Raw genomic sequence first — 20031 nt, forward strand, 5'->3', positions numbered from 1 at the left:
CCAGCCTCTGTTGCTCTTTCCTTCCCTCCCTCCTCTGATGCCCTCTCAAGTCTCTGCCTCCCAAAGGCTTGCACAGCTGTTTGTTGCAGCAGCCCTGGCTACAAGCTCCGCAGGTGAATGGTGCCTCTGGGGCTGATCAGGGGTTGTTTCCCAGGCCACTGTGGGGCAGTGTGAGGAGGCACCTCTCTTTGGGGCGGGGGGGGGGCAGATCAAAGACCCAGGATGGCAGCCGTGGCTGTCTGGAGGACTCCCAAGGAGAGGGGAGAGGAGGCTGAGTGACCACTCTACAAGGGAGGGTGTTTGAAAAAGGGTGAGAGGCTGCCAGCTCTGCAGGCAAGGGATGACATAACAGGGCTCCTGAGCCCCACAGGGATGTCGAAGGAAGAATGTGGTTGGTCCAGGGAGTCGTGGACCCAGAAAGGTTGAAAACCTCCTATGCCTTAAGACATAGGTAGACAGGAAGCTGCCTTGCACTGAGTTAGACTGCTGCTCCCTCTAGCTCAGTATTGTCAGCACTGACTGGCAGCAGCTCTCCAGGGTTTTAGACAAATAAATAAATAAATAAATTCCCAGGTAAGATTCTTACCTGCTTCCACAGCTCTCTGTGAGGGAATTGGTGCTCTCTGAGCCAGAGCGGCAGCGGCGATGGCGGTGGCGTTGGGATTTCTGTGACTGACTGCGAGAGCTTTTGAAAAAGAAGACAGAAAAACAGAACACCTTAACATTCACCTGCAGGCGGAAAGCCGTTTTTGAAAGGTCCATGGAGCATTGGGAGATGTAGCCAGAAAATACAGCTGGCAAATGGCAGCTCATCAGTCGTAGGGCTAAATGAAAACAGCTCTCCGAAAGCCTCTGCAATGGCCTTCCCTAACCTGGTTGTCAGACTACAACTCACCTCGTCCTTGACCACTGACCCTGCTGGCTGGGGCCCATGGGAGTTATAATCCAACAACATCTGGATGGCATCTGTTTACGGAAGGCTGTGACATGGAATTCCTGTCAAATTGGTTTATCAGTGAGCCCAGTGTCATGTACGCAAGAATCCGACCTGACTGCAAAACCTGTAAGAACCAGCTAAGGAGGAACCTAATGGCAGAACGCTGCAGTAAATTGGAAAACAACTCCTTATAAGGTACAAGGAGGGTTGTAATATGTACAGTAACAAAATTGGGTTGAGTAAGTGTTTTCAAGGACTGTGGTTGTATGGCAGATGGTGTGGTGCTGGGGTGGGGGGGGGCAAAAAGATGTATATTTGGTCATATAGTGTGTGTCCTAAGGGAAATGCTCTGGCAGACTCTTAGAACTCTGTCCTGTACTGAACAATGTTTGACCAATTGAGAATTTGGTGAGAGCCCCCATACTTGACCCCTGCAAGGGGAATTTCTGCTGCAGCTGCTCCACAATATTTACAGGCAGCAGAATTGTGGGAAGAAAGGTGTTATGTACTGAAGTTCTCACCCTGGGCCAGCAGGGGGTTACTGTAGATAGTTATGCAAATAAGGGATCGAAAGTGACGTTCAGTGATTGGATAGTTTTAGAAAATTGGTACAGTTACGTTGTACTGGAGCTCTATATAAGCAGGCTGACTGAACCCTTCAGTTCAGTTCTGTTCTGGCCTGTGAATAAACAAGAGCTGTTTGAAGAATTGCTGTGTCATCTGATATGTTCACCCACAACTTAACAAAAAGAATTTGATTGAAAACACCTCTGGGAAGTGGTTTTATATCTATATCTCTCTATCTCTACCTCTATCTCTATCTCTATCTCTATCTACAGTGGTGCCTCGCAAGACGAAATTAATCCGTTCCGCGAGTCTCTTCGTCTTGCGGTTTTTTCGTCTTGCGAAGCACAGCTATTAGTGGCTTAGCGGCTATTAACGGCTTAGCGGCTTAGCGGCTATTAACAGCTTAGCGGCTTAGCAGCTTTAAGAAAAAGGAAACAAACTCGCAAGAACTCGCAAGACGTTTCGTCTTACGAAGCAAGCCCATAGGGAAATTTGTCCTGCGGAACGACTCAAAAAACGGAAAACTCTTTCGTCTAGCGAGTTTTTCGTCTTGCGAGGCATTCGTCTTGCGGGGCACCACTGTATCTATCTCTATCTATCTCTATGTATCTATCATCTATCTATCTATCTATCTATCTATCTATCTATCTAATCTAATCTATCTATACCCATTTCCCCCCCTGAAAAAAATCTTTTCCGAAAGATTTTGTAGAATCATAGAACTGTAGAGTTGTAGAGCCCTTCTAGGGCTATTGGGTCCAACCTGCTTGGGGTCTCTTCCACACACACATGAGACGACTCCGGTAGTTGATTATTTCAGATTTATTGTCCATTACAAAGCCCCGGTCAGAGCTCAGCTAATTCAGTCATCCTCTGACGAAAGCGTTGCCAGAACTGAGCTCCTCCCCCTTCTCCCCCAACAGGAAAACCCCCACTTTCTCTTCCTGTTAATTTCGCGCTTCTCGGCTAATCTTGTGATTCTACGAGATTTGGGAGATGGCACTCCCTGTATTCCCGTGTCTGTGTCACTATCTGAGCTTAGCTTCTGTGTTCCTTCTCCTTGTGTCTGTGTGTAGAAAGTTCATATCCCTGCGGATAACTGCTTCTTCCCCTTCCCTCGGTAATTCCTCAATTCTTCCTCCTTGTCTTTCTGTGACTGCTGTCAGAGAGGGACTTGCTCTGACACAACCCCTGCAATTGCAACAAAAGAATTCCACCACTGAACAGCTCTTACCACCAGAAAATTCTTCTTAATGTTTTATCAGAATGGCCTTTCTTGTTATTTGAAACCTATGATTTGGGTGCTACCCACCAGAGCAGCAGAAAACAAGCTTGCTCCATCTCCCATGTGACAGCCCTCCAGATATTTGAAGATGGCTCTCATATCTCCTCTCCTTTTCATCTGTATACTTGTATACCTGAAGGAGCGTCTCCACCCCCATCGTTCAGCCCGGACACTGAGATCCAGCGCCGAGGGCCTTCTGGCAGTTCCCTCATTGCGAGAAGTGAGGCTACAGGGAACCAGGCAGAGGGCCTTCTCGGTGGTGGCACCCACCCTCTGGAATGCCCTCCCATCAGGTGTCAAGGAAATAAACAACTATCTGACTTTTAGAAGACATCTGAAGGCAGCCCTGCTTAGGGAGGTTTTTAATATTTAATGCTGTATTGTTTTTAACACTTGATTGGAAGCCACCCAGAGTGGCTGGGGAAACTCAGCCAGATGGGCGCAGTATAAATAAATTATTATTATTATTATTATTATTATTATTATTATTATTATTATTATTATTATTATCATCATCATCATCATCATCATCATCATCATCATCATCTCACTTAATGTTGAATGAGACCCTACTGTTAGTTCGTATTGATGAGCAAGGAAGGGGTTGAAAGAGGAAGGCTAAACAGAATAAGCCCATCGATTCCTTCAAGATTAAAATAATGTCAAGCAATATGACAGCTGGATCCACAGTTGTACCCAAAGTTCACAGAAACAGAGTTGGCCACTTTGCCCCATATTCTCCAGGGGAAGACTGAAATTCTCCAGTGCTTTAGCGGTCATCTGTCAAGTAAGTGGCATATAAGTTTTGTGAACCAAATAAAACCATTTTTCGGCCTGCTTTTCTTCCTGAAGGAGCCCAGTGCAGTCACACAGCTATAGGAGCCAACTCCAGGGGGCTGTGGGTGTACCCTATTGGCCCGAATATAAGCCGCACCCAAATATAAGCTGGACCTTTAAAGTTGGAGTGGTGAAAGGAAAAAATACCCGAATATAAGCCGCTCCCTTCCTCGCTGCTCCTGGCTGTGTACTGGGGGGGGGGGGAGCCGAACTGCGTTGCTGGCAGCCTTTCCCCTTCCTTACTCTCTCCCTTCCCGGCCTTGGGGGAGAGGACAGGGGAACTACGCACGGGGTGGGAGCTGCTTTGCCGTGCACCAGTGTGGTGTAGTGGTTAAGAGCAGTAGATTTGTAATCTGGTGAACCGGGTTCGCTTCCCTGCTCCTCCACATGCAGCTGCTGGGTGACCTTGGGCCAGTCACACTTCTCTGAAGTCTCTCAGCCTCACTCACCTCACAGAGTGTTTGTTGTGGGGGAGGAAGGGAAAGGAGAATGTTAGCCGCTTTGAGACTCCTTCGGGTAGTGATAAAGCAGGATATCAAATCCAAACTCTTCTTCCTGGCGCTGTTTGCCCCATGCTCCTGGCTGCATACCATAAGGTCACGAATATAAGCTGCATTTTAACTTTTCACGGTCAGAATTTGGGGGGAAAGTGTGGCTTATATTCAGGCCAATATGGTAATATACCGTATTTTTCACTCCCTCAGGCGCGCCTGACCATAAGGCACACCTAGTTTTTAGAGGGGGGATTCAATAAAAAAAATATATTTAAAGGGAGTGCTGAGCAGAGCCCGTATGCATTCCAGGCTCTGCTCAGCGCTCCTTTTCATGAGCCGCATGGAGCGTGTGTGCGGCGCTTGCAGGCTTTTTCCGGAGAAGGGCAGCTCATCACTGACAGCCCATCACTGAGCTTGTGTGCAGCTCTTGGGGGCTTTTCCCGCCTGCCTCCCCCCTGCATTCACTCCATAAGATGCACACACATTTCCCCTTACTTTTTAGGAGGGAAAAAGTGTGTCTTATGGAGTGAAAAATACAGTAATTGTGGGGGCCACCAGGGGCGTCTTACCCATAGAGGCTAGTGGTGTGGGGCACCAGGGTGCCAAGTTCTGGAGGGCACTAGGGAAGAGTCAGAGGCTGGATGTGGTGCCTCCCGGCATCAGCTTGCCACCTTCGCCCGCCTCCGCCATGCTGCGCTGAAGCAGGGCTGCGCCCGGAGCCTCTGTCTGCTGTGGCCACTGTGGCACGAAGCAGCCAGCTGAGCCGGGAGGTGCCGCGTCCAGCCTCCACCTCTTCCCCACCTTTCAGCTGCTGCCCCCCTCCTCCAGCCCCGCCAGCAGTGCCATCCTCACTAAAAAAAACTCTGGGAAATGGGGGGGGGGGAGCGGAGGGAGCTTTGCACCATGGTGCTGGCTATGCTTAAGACGGCCCTGGGGGCCACACACCCACAAAGTCATTGAGCCAAGCCGGCAGGTGGCAGTGGCGTTGCCTTTGAGAGAGAAGCTGTTCAGCTCCATCTTCTGCTATTAACACTTATAAACGCCATCTCCAACTCCTTGAAAGATTCCATCAACGGAGTCTCCGAAAAATTTTACACGTCACTTGGGAAGACAGGCGAACTTATACCAGTGTACTGGAAGAAGCAAAGATCACCAGTGTTGAAGCAATGATTCTTCAACATCAGCTTCGTTGGACTGGTCATGTTGTGCGGATGCCTGATGATCGTCTTCCAAAGCAACTAATCTATTCCAAACTTAAAAATGGAAAGCGTAATGCTGGTGATCAACAAAAGAGGTTCAAAGACTGTCTCAAGGCAAATCTAGAAAAATGTAGTATCAACACTGACAACTGGGAAACACTGGCCTGCGAGCGCTCCAGTTGGAGAACAGTCTTTACCACGCAAAATGACATCACGTGCATGTGCAGAAGCGTCGAATCGCACCACGCGCGTGCACAGATGCGATGCTTTAGGCTGCGAACGCGGTGGGTTGCGAACGTGCCTCACGTTCGCAACCCAAGGTATGATTTTATTGCTATAATATGGATTTTTCTTTTTTTCTTTTGGGACAACATGACTACTTTCCCTTTTTTTTTTTTTAGCCTAAGAGGTTACTTGAGCCAACGACACCCACCCACCAATGTACGCACCAATTTGCATGCATGCGCAAATCAACCACGAACGCTGGTGCATTCATAGCGACTGCCTCCACTTACTGTTTCTTGTGTTTTCTTTCTTCCTTCCTTTTGCCTTTGGGGCTTGGGGAACTAAATAAGAGGGTGGGGGAAAAAAAGTATAAGCTAATGAATGGGTAACTGACCATTCGATTTAGAGAGCTGGTAAAAGTTCAACAGGGGCATGTAAACCTGTAGGAGCGCCACCGTGCTTGTTTATTTATTTATTTTTATTTCATACAATTTATATACCATTCATGGTAAACATCCCCCCCCAAAAAAAAAACACACACCCTACCCTCAGAGCAGTAAAACCATAAAATCAGCAGTAAGAACAATTTGGAACAGGGGTCAGCAAACTTTTTAAGCAGGGGGCCGGTCCACCGTCCCTCAAACCTTGTGGGGGGCCAGACTATATTTTGAAATAAATAAATAAATGAACAAATTCCTATGCCCCACAAAAAAACCCAAAATGCATTTTAAATAAAAGCACACATTCTACTCATGTAAAAACACGCTGATTCCCGGACCATCCGTGGGCCGGACTTAGAAAGCAATTGGGCCGGATCCAGCCCCCGGGCCTTAGTTTGCCTAACCATGATTTGGAACATTAAAAAAAACCTGAAACAAGTGATGAACTAAAAAAGGCATTAAAACTCTGGGGAAACACTGTTTCAGGTGGGCTTACCTAAACAAAAACGTTTTTAGCCCAATGTCAATGCGCAGGGAGCATTGTGAGGGTTCTGCCACATTAAAGATGAATTTCTTACAAAAGCTAACATGCCGTGGCATCAGATCATTACCCAAAATGGTCCTTTGGCAGGAGCAGTGGAAGAATGCTGAAACTAGGTTCAGCAACTAGGGGCCTTCCCCATTAGATCTGGTTGGGCCAAAATGGCTAACTTCCACTGACCACAGGTGAGCTGGTACAGCCTGTGATTCTAGAATTATTCCAGACAGTTTAGGCAAGTCCCCCCCCCCAAGCCCTCACTATCCTTACCTGTGTCTTCTCTTCTTTGAAGAAAACCTGGAACATAAAATGCAAAGTATTAATATTAAAATAAAAATGATTAAACCAGGCACGAGTATCACCGGACAGAATCAGCAAACATTTTGTGGGAAAACCAGCCTCAGATAACCAACATGCTTAGGCCTAATTAATTCTTGAAAGGGTTAATAGCATAGAGTAAGCTGTCCTGCCTGGCTTAGCTGAGGTCACTTCCCCTCACCCTGGGAGGAAGAAGGTTACCAAGCCTTACCAGTCGACTTAAGAAGCTGAACTTGTGAAGAGGTTTGAGCTGGTTGCTCCAGTTCACCCGCATGGCTCTCATCAGCCACTCTTGTTTTAGTATACTAATAATTTAGGAACTTTTACCACTTTGTAACTAAGCTAAGTTTTGCTGCCTGTGCAGATGTATGGAATAGCACATGAACAAGACCTTTGGAGAGTTTGTAAGTAAACCAATTTTTAACTTACCAAATATGTGGCTTTTTCTTACGCTGGGGGAAGTGGGAAACTTTGGAAGGAACTTGATCTCATGGTTGGCACATTCCTCCTAAATATGATTTTATCTCTATGTATGAATACTTAATATTGTTACAAAAGTTGGGTGCCGCCCCCTTTCTCTGCTGAGCAGTGGCAAGAGGCCATGAGGTTCCAGGAACTCACCCAGGCCATGAGGTTCCAGGAACTCATCTGTGTTCCTTTGGAGAATTGAGACACAACAGAGACCGTCATAGCTTTAAGAAATAAGGTTTATTCCCCAATTTGCACCTTTGGACTGCATGGAGGGAGTCCTGATCTTATAGCATGGTTATTTCAAGAGGGGCTTGTACCCCACAGCAGTGTAGCCCTGGAGTCCAAGGCCTCTTTCCCAGCAAGCAAGCAGCCAGCCTGCCCAAGATGGATCCCATTCGTTTTTGTCCTTTTTTCTTCCCCACGGAACACCTTGCTAAGAAACTCTCTTTTTCTGTCACCTCACACCCAGTTATCCTGGCAACCTTCCAAATACCCAGTCTCTGTTCACCCCTCAGGGCAAGGAGGGACTTCCCTCACATTGCCAATGGCCCTCAAGGGCCCTGTATTGTTTCTTCCTGGCCCTAGCTAGGCCAGGTCATTTTGCATAGGCTAGACCATTCCTCTGCAGCTTGCATTTCTCCCTTCACATCCCAAATCATCAAAATCTTACCATTTATTAATATCTAAGGTTTAGGAAATGGGACGTGGGTGGCGCTGTGGGTTAAACCACAGAGCCTAGGACTTGCCGATCAGAAGGTCGGCGGTTCGAATCCCCACGACGGGGTGAGCTCCTGTTCCTCGGTCCCTGCTCCTGCCAACCTAGCAGTTTGAAAGCACGTCAAAGTGCAAGTAGATAAATAGGTACCGCTCTGGCGGAAAGGTAAACGGCGTTTCTGTGCGCTGCTCTGGTTCTCCAGAAGCGGCTTAGTCATGCTGGCCACACGATTCAGAAGCTGTATGTTGGCTCCCTCAACCAATAAAGCGAGATGAGTGCCGCAACCCCAGAGTCGGTCATGACTGGACCTAATGGACCTTTACCTTTACCTTTAAGGTTTAGGAAAGAGGGTCCCCCCAAACCTATAACAATTTATTTTGTATCCATTTGAAACTTGCATCCCAACGTGGAATATATTTTATGCTATTCATTAGTTTTTAAGTTCTTTTAAAAATGTATTTTCTACTCCTCTTGAGTTTATGGTGTATTTTAGCTTGATGTTTTGTTTGCTATATTTGCAAATCATACTAATTTAGAAAAAGAAAAAATGAACCAAGCAAGGCAGCTCATAATTTATCTTGGCTCCATGGCCGTTCCTGGCGACTTATAAAAGTTTGCCAAACCTAGGGACAACAGAGAAATTCAGTTGGGTCCCCGTTTTAAGGCTAAGGCAGAGGAAGCTGCCAGGCAGCTCCATCACCCTCTGGACAACAGAGAAAGCAAGAAGGCAGGCATGCGCAGGGGTGTCTGGCTGAGAAGAAGAAGAGTTTGAAGAAGAGTTTGGATTTGATATCCCGCTTTATCCCTACCCGAAGGAGTCTCAAAGCGGCTAACAATCTCCTTTCCCTTCCTCCCCCACAACAAATACTCCGTGAGCTGAGTGGGGCTGAGAGACTTCAGAGAAGTGTGACTAGCCCAAGGTCACCCAGCAGCTGCATGTGGAGGAGCTGGGAAGCGAACCCGGTTCCCCAGATTACAAGTCTATCACTCTTAACCACTACACCACACTGACTCTGAGGTTGGTGGGATGGTCCTGTGGGATGCAATCTACTGAAAGCAGTCAAGTACAACATTCCTTGTTTTCCTAGAGTGGACATGCAAGGGAATGTTTGGTCCTGCCAGTCAAAACATCCTGTTCCTCCTGGCCTGGAGCATCTTTCCTTGCATGTGACTAGTGGGTGGGTGCGACATTTCCAGACCTGGTAAAAGGCCACTCTCTCCTTTTTTCATCTTCCTTTCTTCCTGCAAACTTCCCGGACTGCTAACTGCAGTCACTAGGTCAACCCACATATGGGGTGAACCTGTTTGTATATGCTTGCAACTTTAAGCCTTAAGCTTACCTTCAGGAATCACACTGTGCTCTGCCTGATCGTGAGCAAACTTTCTTTTTATTGCTTACGAACAAGACTGTGGTGTCTTTATTCATTTAGGTGGGATTCAAGGGGCCTCACCAGGAAAATATTAGAACACATTTCAATCTGGAGAAGCCAGAATGAATTCCGTATTGTCTTAAGAAACTCACACGAGTTTGCAACTAGTTTTCTGCTGTGTAAAGGGGAATGCACTTTTTTAAGTACAGTGGTACCTCGGGTTACAGACACTTCAGCTTACAGACACTTCAGGTTACAGACTCCGCTAACCCAGAAATAGTACCTCGGGTTAAGAACTTTGCTTCAGGATGAGAACAGAAATCGTGCAGCGGCAGTGGGAGGCCCCATTAGCTAAAATGGTACCTCAGGTTAAGAACAGTTTCAGGTTAAGAACGGACCTCCAGAATGAATTAAGTTCTTAACCCGAGGTACCACTGTAAAGGAACTTGCTAGCGGAAGTTGGGAAGCATATTAATAAGCAATATATCCTCTCCTGCCACCCTGAACATTCCCACAGGTCCACCCTAACTGCCTAGCCTCCCCTGCCTTTCCCTCCTGGCCACAGTGGGGATTGGGGCCAGGGGTGGGAGGCAAGTGAGCAGGCAATGGTGAGCAGAAGGACCAATAACATCTCTGCCCAAATCTGCAACCACCGGTACAGTGGAATCCTCTTGAGCAGGAGGAAATTTGGCAGGCATTCAGGGGTGGGAGCACAGCAGAAGAAAGACTTGCCTGTTTCTTTTCCTTTTCTTTGAGCTCTTCTTTTTCTTCTTCTTCTTCAGTGGGGAGGGGCTGCAGGACGGAGACCTAGGGAGAAGTCACAGAATCACAGAATTGCAGGGTTGGAAGGGACCCCTGAGGGTCATCTAGTCCAACCCCCCTGCAACACAGAAATCTTTTGCCCCAACGTGGGGCTCAAACCCAGAACCCTGAGGTTTAGAGTCTCATGCTCTGCTTACTGAGCTAAGGCAGGGCCACTGGCGGAGGAAGAGGAGTGCAGGGGAAGCGCCCCGCCCCTGGCTGCGCTATCCCGGTGGGATGCCATCGCGGTCCCGCCCATGCTGGGTGCCACGCCCCCACAGGTGGCATGCCACACCCCCAGGACATGTGCCATGCCCCTGGGACGCACACCAGCCACTGGGCAGGGCACTCATTTTGCAAATAAGTCAAGCCCATTGCTGCTAGCTGTGCGAATGAAAGGACCTCGACACCTTTCCCTGCTTTCAGGGCCAACCCAGATGCTTGAACGCAGCAATATGGTTTATTATTTCTTCCTAAATTACAGGGGTATATGTGTGCAGGCTTGCAGGGGGCAGGTAAAGGTAAAGGACCCCTGGACGGTTAAGTCCAGTCAAAGGCGACTCTGGGGTTGCGTTGCTCATCTCGCTTTCAGGCCGAGGGAGCTGGCGTTAGACAGCTTTCCGGGTCATGTGGCCAGCAGGACTAAACCACTTCCGGTTTAGTCTTGGGTTTGCCAGTTAGAAGGCCGGCAGCTGAATTCGGGCGACGGGGTTACAGGGAGCACAGCCTATGGAGGAGGAGGATTATCTCCCCCTCTCGCCTGTGCAGTTGGATCCAACCCTCTCCATCATGCACATGGGAAATAAAGTCTCCTGTCAGGTGCTTATGTGGTTGCTCGGGAGCAAACAGGCAAAACTCCAACCTGTCTTTTCCAGGCTTTATTATCTGTACAAACTATTTACAGTGCAGAGCGTCGCAAGTCCAGGTCTGCTCAGTTGCTAGCAGAATCTGGGAGTGGGCGGTCCTTATACCTTCCCCAGCATAACAGCTGTGTGACCCCCACCCTTCTCATCCCCTCTCTGCGCTGAAGACTACTGCACAGAACGGGCGCTGGCAGAGGGGGACTCCCCTCCCCTCCGCTTTGCTCAGGCTCGGTGTTGAGGCTCTCCCTAGCATCTTCTGCTCCTTGCACCCCCTCTCTACTGGAGGTGGGGCTTCCCTCCTCGCCAGAGGAAGAACTGCTTCGCAAGATCTTTGGGGGCTCCCTGTAACACAACTGCCCTTCCACCTCTCTCCTCTGAGCTGATAGCAGTTCCCTGACATCTCCATTGGCAGTAATAGGTACATCCAGATTTCGGACAGCGGCACTCCCACTGTTGCCCTGCCCTGCCCTGGTGATGCCAAGCATTGAGAGGAACCTTCTGCATGCAAAGCAACAGACCTTCCTTAGGGTTTTCCAAATGGGATATGTAATAAAACAGCTAGCTGAACCTAAATATCTGGGGCCCCCTTCTGACTATTTGATTCAATGTCTGTCAGCTCTATTCTCCTGCTCAGGAAGGATTTTTTTTTTGGAGGTACGGTAGGGTTTTTGGTGGTCACAATAAAACTTGTGGGGATAGAGCCTGCTGGCCACAGGTTAGCCGCCCCTGGTTCATAGCTGTCAACTTTTCCCCTTTTTTAAAGGGAAATTCCCTTATTCTGAATAGGATTCCTTACAAGAAAAGGGAAAAGTTGACAGCTATGCCCTGGTTGTCAGGGACTGGGCAGAAGAGGAATGGTGGAGACCGCCTCCCCAGACTGACCCTTCCAGAGAAGAAGATTGTTCAGAATCACAACAGGGGTTTGAGGGAGGTCACAGCTCAGAGGCAGATGAGGGGGAAAGCTGGGAAAGAATGGAAGAGGAGGAAGAAGAAGCACAGCTGATGGATACAGCGTCTTTAGAAAGCATTCCAGGCCCCTCCTCTCCCATAACCCGGCGAGCATTAAAAGTAGGAGAGCAAAGAGCTCAAAGGCGGAGGGCACTTCTTAACACCTGTAGCGGTGACGCATGAGGAAGTGGGAGAGAGGGAGGGGGTGGAGACTAAATTGGGGCAAGATTCTGCATTCCCAAACCTCTCTCTGTAAATACTGAATAAAAAGCAGTTGGCAAGGACTTTTCATTGTCTTATCTGTTCCTGGCAACCTGCCATGGGGGTTGGTTCCTCGGCTACCTGACGCTGGTGCAGAAATAAGCCAGTGATCGATTTCCACTCACCTCCTTCTCTTCTTCCGCGTAGATTTCTTCTTTTTCTTCTTCCCCTTGGTAGGAGGTGGTGTGAATTCCTCAGTACAGGATGGGCTTTGGATAGAGGAAGGGAAAGAGAGAGAGAAGATATCAAGTTTGCATGATGACTACTAGCCATGATGGTTGTGTTCTGCCCCCACTGTCAGAGGCGGTAGTACAATGGGCCTCTGAAAACCGGTTGCTGGGAATCACAAGTGTTGTTGCATTCGTGTCCAGACTGCAGGCTTCCCACAGGTATCTGGTCGGCCACTGTGAGATCAGGATGATGGACTAGGCAAGCCACTAGCCTGATCCAACAGGCTCGTCTTATGTTCTCATGTTCTCATGTGTCAATCACAGCCATCTGTCAACATCTTGACAGTTCTGATCCCCCAAAGTACGGTTTCCTGTGAAGGATGGGGTCTTGCGGGAGATCCATAACGTAGGGTGAATGTTTAATTGCCATGTTCCGGGTAATTTAGTCATGCTTGAAATTAACTGTCTCCTCCAGGGATTTATTGCAGATCTAATGAGAGAGTTACTGTATGTTAACTGGCTTGGCACCGAGTTATTTAAGACATATTTATCGAGGTTAACAACTCTATAATAGATTTATACATTTGGCTCCTCTCAGTAAATATGTTTTAAAATAAATTAATCAGACTTTAATTTGCATAGGATAATGGTTGCAAAGTATGGGCATCCGCCTAATTTATTTTTAAAAGAGACTTGGCAATGTTTATTAAATAGCAATCAATTACATAAACAGGAGATTTAGGCTGCAATCCCAAGGCTGGGACATGGTGGTGTGGAGCTGATGAAGGTTTGGTCACCTTATCCAAGGCTCTGCCAGGCTCTTGCCGGAAGGGCAGAAGTGAGAATGGAGAAGGCCTCTTGCATCCCTCCATCCTTTCCCCGTGCACAGAGGTTTTTGCAGAGGTGCCCCATGCTATTGGTTGTCTTCTCCCAACTGCAGGCTAGTCATTGCATTCTACACCAGCTGGAACCACAAGATTGTGGACAAGGGCAGCCCCACATTGCAGTAGTCCAGGGGCCATTGGATTGTATGCCCAATTGCAAGAGTCCCTTGAAAAAACCACAGGGGGTTGTTCCAGCTATAAAAGAGGCTCATTTATGTACTAGATTTAGATTTATTTATTTTTTAATCTTGCCCTGTCTGAAAGGCTCAGAACAGCCTACAACCAAGAAGCAAAATGCCATTGTCCTCTGTGTGAGGAAGGACCCCAGGCAAGGCCTCAAGGCAGGTGATGAGTCAACTTTGCCGTATCCAAGCAGCTCTGGGACTAGCTAGCGCTGATAAGTGCCTATGCGCCTTTCTGAATTCATTGGAAGGTAGGGTATAAACTGAATATATACATATGTACCTATAGGAAAGAGCACCTGAAGTCACGATCCCATACACACTTACTTGAGAGTAAGCCCAACTGAGCACTGTGAGAGAATTATTTCTGAGTAGTAATTTTAGTTAGCTCTATGTTGCAAACCACCTTGAGCTTGAGGAAAGGTAGTGTGTGATATACAGTGGTACCTCGGGTTAGATACGCTTCAGGTTACATACGCTTCAGGTTACAGACTCCGCTAACCCAGAAATAGTACCTCGGGTTAAGAACTTTGCTTCAGGATGAGAACAGAAATCATGCTCCGGCAGCGCGGCAGCAGTAGGATGCCCCATTGGCTAAAGTGGTGCTTCAGGTTAAGAACAGTTTCAGGTTAAGAACGGACCTCGAGAACGAATTAAGTACTTAACCCTAGGTACCACTGTGTATATGTGTGTGTGTGTGTGTGTGTGTATATATATATATATATATATATATATATATATATATATATATGCTTTCGTAGATTTTCACGGGTACAGGAATGCAGGTTTTGGTGTCTTCGGGTGTCTTCCCGTGTAAGAGTTGGGGTGTCTAGGCGACGTTTCGACGAGGTCTCACTCGTCATCTTCAGGCTGGTGCTTTCGGCTTCTTGTTACTAGAACAGAGCTCTGTTCTAGTAACAAGAAGCCGAAAGCACCAGCCTGAAGATGACGAGTGAGACCTCGTCGAAACGTCGCCTAGACACCCCAACTCTTACACGGGAAGACACCCGAAGACACCAAAACCTACATATATATATATATATATATATATATACACACACACATATGGAGAGGGAGAGAAGTTAGATAGGTAGACTGGTAACCTGAAGCATCTGTAACCCGAGGTACCACTGTATATATATATATAGAGAGAGAGAGATTCAGTTAAGCGGCACCCCGAAATATTTCAGGGTTCAGAGCCAGCAATGAAGGATGAGTCACCGCGAGCCACTCAGCATGATTGACATGATGCAAGCAAAGGCAGGCAGCCTTTGTGTTCTTGATCAAGAACATACAGTCCCTCTCATGCCGTCCATTGCCATTTAAAAGCATCCACTTCACTATTTCCCTCTTGGTGAGGGTTTCAAAGATCCCAATGAAGATTTGTTAAGTGATCCTCGCAGCACCTGCTGCTGCCTTTTACCTTTTTTAAAAAAATAAGTGCTGTGATGTGCTATTAAAAAAATATATGAAAATCTGCATCAAGGACTATCTTTACAAAGAACTCAGTCACCTTATTTCAGATCAAGCTGCCTTTTAAGAGGCTCGTGTTATCAGCAGATGAGCATTTGCTCTTGGAAAGCCTGAACGCAATTCCAGGAATGCCTCCTTTGTCTAGCCCTACCTAGTTCCTTCGGTCCTCGTGAAAGATGCTCTTAGAAGTGCTGGATGCTCCCAAGGTTCATCTTATGCCCACAAAGGCAGCACATGTGTTTTAAGCCTGGATAGCTCAGTTGGTTAGAGCATGGTGCTGATAACACCAAGGCTGCAGGTTGGAACCCCATATGGGTCAGCTACATATTCCTGCATTGCAGGGCGTTGGACTAGTCCAGGGGTCTGCAACCTGCGGCTCCGGAGCCGCATGTGGCTCTTTTACACCTTTGCCGCGGCTCCGGGGTGGATACTAGCGAGGGGAGGAGGCGCATTGTGCGCCCCGACACTCCCCACTGTGGCGGGTGCTGTACTGGCTGTGACGTCGCATGGGGGCGGTGCGTGCATTAGTCATGCACTGTCCCGACATCACCTTCCCACCTGCCTGCCCGCTACATTCTAAGGGGCATGTACGCTGGTGACTGCATTGAAAGGGGGCATGTACGCTGGTCACTGTTTTGAAGGGGAGTGAAGAACACACACACACAAAAAGGTAACTTGTAAATTTAACATTTATTTCTACGAGGAGGAGTAATTCTGAGGGGTCAAACAAAGAAATAATAAAAAAGTGACAAAAAAGTTATTTTTATAATGACGAGTTTTGCGGCTCCCAGTTTTTTTCCCTTCGGAAATGGGTCCAAGTGGCTCTTTTTGTCTTAAAGGTTGCAGACCCCTGGACTAGTCGATCCTCATGGTCCCTTCCAACTCTATAATTCTGTGATTCCATGTCCTCTACGAACTCAGCAGCAGACCAGCTACCGCAACTTGACCGAGCTGGTGATTTATATGTGCTTTGACTAGGACAGGAAACACAGGTTGTGTTGATTCTCCTGTACAGCACAGGGGGCTATTTTTAAAAGAGGGGACGTGGGTGGCGCTCTGGTCTAAACCACTGAGCCTCTTAGGCTTGCCTAAGGTTGGCGGAGTGAGCTCCCGTTGCTCTGTCCCAGCTCCTGCCAACCTAGCAGTTCTAAAGCAGACCAGCGCAAGCAGCATTTTCATGCGCATCACAGTGTCCCGTTGTGCCAGAAGCAGTTTAGTCATGCTGACCACATGACCCAGAAAGCTGTCTGTGAACAAACGCCAGCTCCCTTGGCCTGAAAGCAGATGAGCGCCGGAACCCCATAGCTGCCTTTGACTGGACTTAACCGCCCAGGGGTCCTTTACCTTTTGCTATTTTAAAGCTATGGAGTCAAAGTCGGTTGGGGCCTGACATGGCTCAAATGCAACCTTCTCCAGTGTTTTAATTCCGACAGATAACAATGGGTTCAAGTTTGTGCCTTTTGTGTGGTTTATTTCTATGGCTCGTGGCATCTGTGTGGCTGGCGTAAGCTTAAAATGAAATATATCCCCTCACGAACTATCTGTGACCCTGGAACAGCCTCCCATCTAACAACATGACCTGGAATGAATAAGTAACACCCTGAATAGCTCAGCCGGTAGAGCATGAGACTCTTAAGCTCAGGGTCGTGGGTTTGATCCCCACATTGGGCAAAAGATTCCTGCATTGCAGGGGGTTGGACGAGATGACCCTCGTGGTCCCTTCAAATTCTACAATTTTATGATTCTATGACATCCACAGAAAAGAGCAGCATTCTAATCTTTGCGTTTACCAGCAAAACTTAATTGTCACTCTCCAGGAACCAGGCTTGGCACAGACAATGAACTCTCTCTCAGTGTATGTTTGTTATTCAAGAACGTGCCGTCTTTCCATAATTAGAGTTGTGTCTCCTCCATCTAACCTAACTTACGGAGGAAGGCGATCTCACAGGTAAACTGGTTCCAAATTGTTAAGGGCTTTATATGCTCACTTCATGCCCACCTCTCATCTTTATTTGGTGAGGGTTTGGGCGTTTCGTCTCGTCTTGGAGGCCTCCTAAAGCTGATGCGGATTTAATTGCACCTCACTGATTGCAATCTAAGTCTAATTAAGAAAAGTAACTACAATGCACTTCAGGCCGATGCAGCGCTAAGCTCGAAATCTGGGCATCTGTAGCAGCCCCACCTCCCACCTTCCTGCTGCAGTTGGAAGCAAAACAGTTACGTGCTTCAATTCCGGGGACAGTTTGGCAAACAGGGCCCTTTTAAACAACAATCCGCTTCGCCGCAGGCTTCATTTCCCCCCACCTTCAAAATGACAAAGAGCAAAGGTTGGTCGATAGCAGAAAGAAGCCACAAAGGATGGGGGCAGAGGGAGAGGCGCTCACTCTCTTTTCATCCTCCTTTATCCATTAGAAAGACTTTAGTCTTCAGACAGCGGAAGCAGGAGCAGAGGTGGGAGTGGTCTCCACGACTGTCCCCAGAGACAGGGTGGAAGGCAGGGAGTCCAACAGTAGGTGGCGCCAGAGCCAATGACAGCCACAGCCAACTAATTCTACTGTTATCCCCATCCTCCTCCCTGCTGAGTTCTACAAGGGCAACACTAAGACTAAGGCCACATTGACACCATGCATTTATTATGAGCGGCCCTTTTATCAGGAAGTTTTTTTATGTTTGATGTTTTATTATGCTTTTATATGTGCTGTAAGCCACCCAGAGTTGCTGGGGAAACCCAGCCAGATGGGCAGGCTATAAATTATAAAAATTATTATTATTATTAGCACTGTGATTCTACTTTAAATAGTCACAGCTTCCCTCAAAGAATTCTGGAAGCTGCATGCTCTATGGGCCTCTCTTTAGGGTGGTTTGCCTTGAAGCAGTACGGTGATTTAGGCTCTATTTTTACTCTCTTCAAACTCCCCGACGTGGTTGCACTCAGGTACTGAAAACATGAGCTCCAAGCCTACGCAGTGCCTTAAATGCATGGCAAGGACTACTTCTTAATTGCCACCCGGGCTTATTATATCCGAAAGAGAGACAGGCAGTCTTGGAATGCAGAATCTTAAAATAAAAAAAAACAAAAACCAGGCTGCTCTGAAAGACTGCGGCAAAGACTGCACCGCGGGGAAGCTGAAGCATTCAGCTTTCTCTTGACTTGGATGTAAAGCCCTTCACGAGGAAGTCAGCAACTGAGCCATCTCGCCAGCCTCTTGGAAAACACGTGGGTGCAAATGGATCCCCTTTAGGCAGAACTCTCATTACTTCGCCATGTTTTATTGAAGAAGCGGCAGAAAGCATTTCAGAGAAAGCAGGAAAACAAAGGATGACTTAAGGAGGCGTGTTCCTTTGCTGCTAGCCCTGGGTCTAATTACCAAGCAAGGCTAAACTAAAATAATAAAAAAATGCAAATACTATTCTAAAAGCCTTTTGCGCCAGCCATTTCAAAGGGTCTGAGATGGGCACTGACCGCAGGGCAGCTAGTTCCTACGGGTCCTTGAATAACCTGTCTGCTGTACGGAAAGGTTAAACAGAAGGTAGGCTGAGATCTGCTGGTAGATTCCTGCATGGTTTTCAGCAAATTGGGGGGAACATTTGTCAGCCTGAGATCACATATCTTTCTGAGCAACCTGCCAGGGGAGCCACATGTCAGAGTTGGGCAGGGGAAGAGGCCAAAGATGCAATGCTAGAACTCATGGACAGCCAACGAGTCAGAATGTTGGGAGGTTCCAGGACAGATAAAAAGAAGGACTTATTCACACAGCACATCGTTAACCTATGGAACTCACCCCCGCAGGAAGGAGCAATGGCCACCAACTTGCATGGCTTTAAAAAAGGATGAGACAGATTCATGGAGGATATGGCTATCAATGGCTTTGAGGCTTGGTGGAGGCTCTGCTCTGCTTCCACAGTTGGAGGCAGCAATGCTTTTGAATACCAGTTGCTGGAAGCCACATGAGGGGGAGAGATGGTCTTGTGCTCTGGGGGTGAAATCCCCAAAAAGGATGTTACTTTTTTCTGTATGCCATAACAGCTGCGAGAATATTGCTAGTGAAGAATTGGAAGAAATAAGATTTACCAACTATCAAAGAATGGCAGATGAAGATGATGGACTATATGGAACTTGCCGAACTGACAGGGAGACTCCGAGACCAGAGAGAAGAGACGGTGGAAGAAGTTTAAGGAATATTTGAAAAAATATGTTAATATTTAAATCTTTGAATAGCTTTGGAAGTAGATATCGGCTGTAGGGTTAGAAGATAGTGTATTTTAAAATAGTATTATTTGTAAATGATAAAATGTGAAGTTATTTTAAGTGTGATTTTTAAAAAAGATGGTTAGAAACTATGATATATGTAAACTGCTAAAGATGAAGTAAAATGAAAATCAGATAGGTGGGACCTGGGGAAGCCCACTTAACAATGCTTAGAAAAATAAGGATATGACAAGAATTTGTTTGTATTTGTAGTGGGTTTGAGTTACTCGTGCGTAAACTGTCCCCGTTAGGGAGCTTAATTGCCTGGGTTAAACCGTCCTGACTGCACAGCCCATCTCAGCGTGGCTGCCTCAGTCGCTAGCAGAATCTGTCTGTGGGCGTTTCTTAAACCTTTTCCAGCATAAAAGCTGTTTGACTCCCAGTCGTCTCCGCCTCTCACTGCGCGGGAGTCTTCTGCGCAGGGAGGGCGTGGGTAGTGGAGGACCAGTGCTCTCCTCACTGATGTCCAGGGAAGAATCCCGGAGCTCTGCCTCTGCTTCTCCCATCTGCCCTCCTGGATCCCTGGTGTTACGCCGATTTCCTTCCCCCTCTACCAAGCTGCGTCTCCCCCTTGTGCTGGTACCTTCTCCTGCAGAATCGGGGAGCCTCTCCTTCTCCTTTCACTCTGATGTCAGTTCCCCGACAGTATTGTTTGTTTTTTTGTTTGTGTTCTTTACTTGCGTTATAAAATGAATATATATATATATATATATATATATATATATATATATATATATATGTGTGTGTGTGTGTGTGTGTGTGTGTGTTCTTGTGCTCATGTCCGGCTTGCAGGTTTCCCACGGG

The 20031-nt window shown here is 47.4% G+C and overlaps 1 protein-coding gene across 1 annotated transcript in view; it reads right to left on the reverse strand.

Moving 5' to 3' along the window:
• The window catches only part of SRRM4 (serine/arginine repetitive matrix 4), a 124935-nt gene that overhangs the window by 25379 nt on the left and 79525 nt on the right, over nt 1–20031 (reverse strand). Inside the window, exons 3-7 of the mRNA XM_081175287.1 lie at nt 12395–12478; nt 10129–10203; nt 6793–6819; nt 5835–5885; nt 587–685 (exon numbers count right to left, since the gene is read on the reverse strand). Coding sequence (XP_081031413.1) covers nt 587–685; nt 5835–5885; nt 6793–6819; nt 10129–10203; nt 12395–12478 — 336 coding nt within the window. The remainder of the gene's footprint in view (nt 1–586; nt 686–5834; nt 5886–6792; nt 6820–10128; nt 10204–12394; nt 12479–20031) is intronic.

Source organism: Podarcis bocagei, assembly GCF_964188305.1.
Source record: "Podarcis bocagei genome assembly, chromosome: 16".
In the NCBI taxonomy this organism is placed as follows: domain Eukaryota; kingdom Metazoa; phylum Chordata; class Lepidosauria; order Squamata; family Lacertidae; genus Podarcis; species Podarcis bocagei.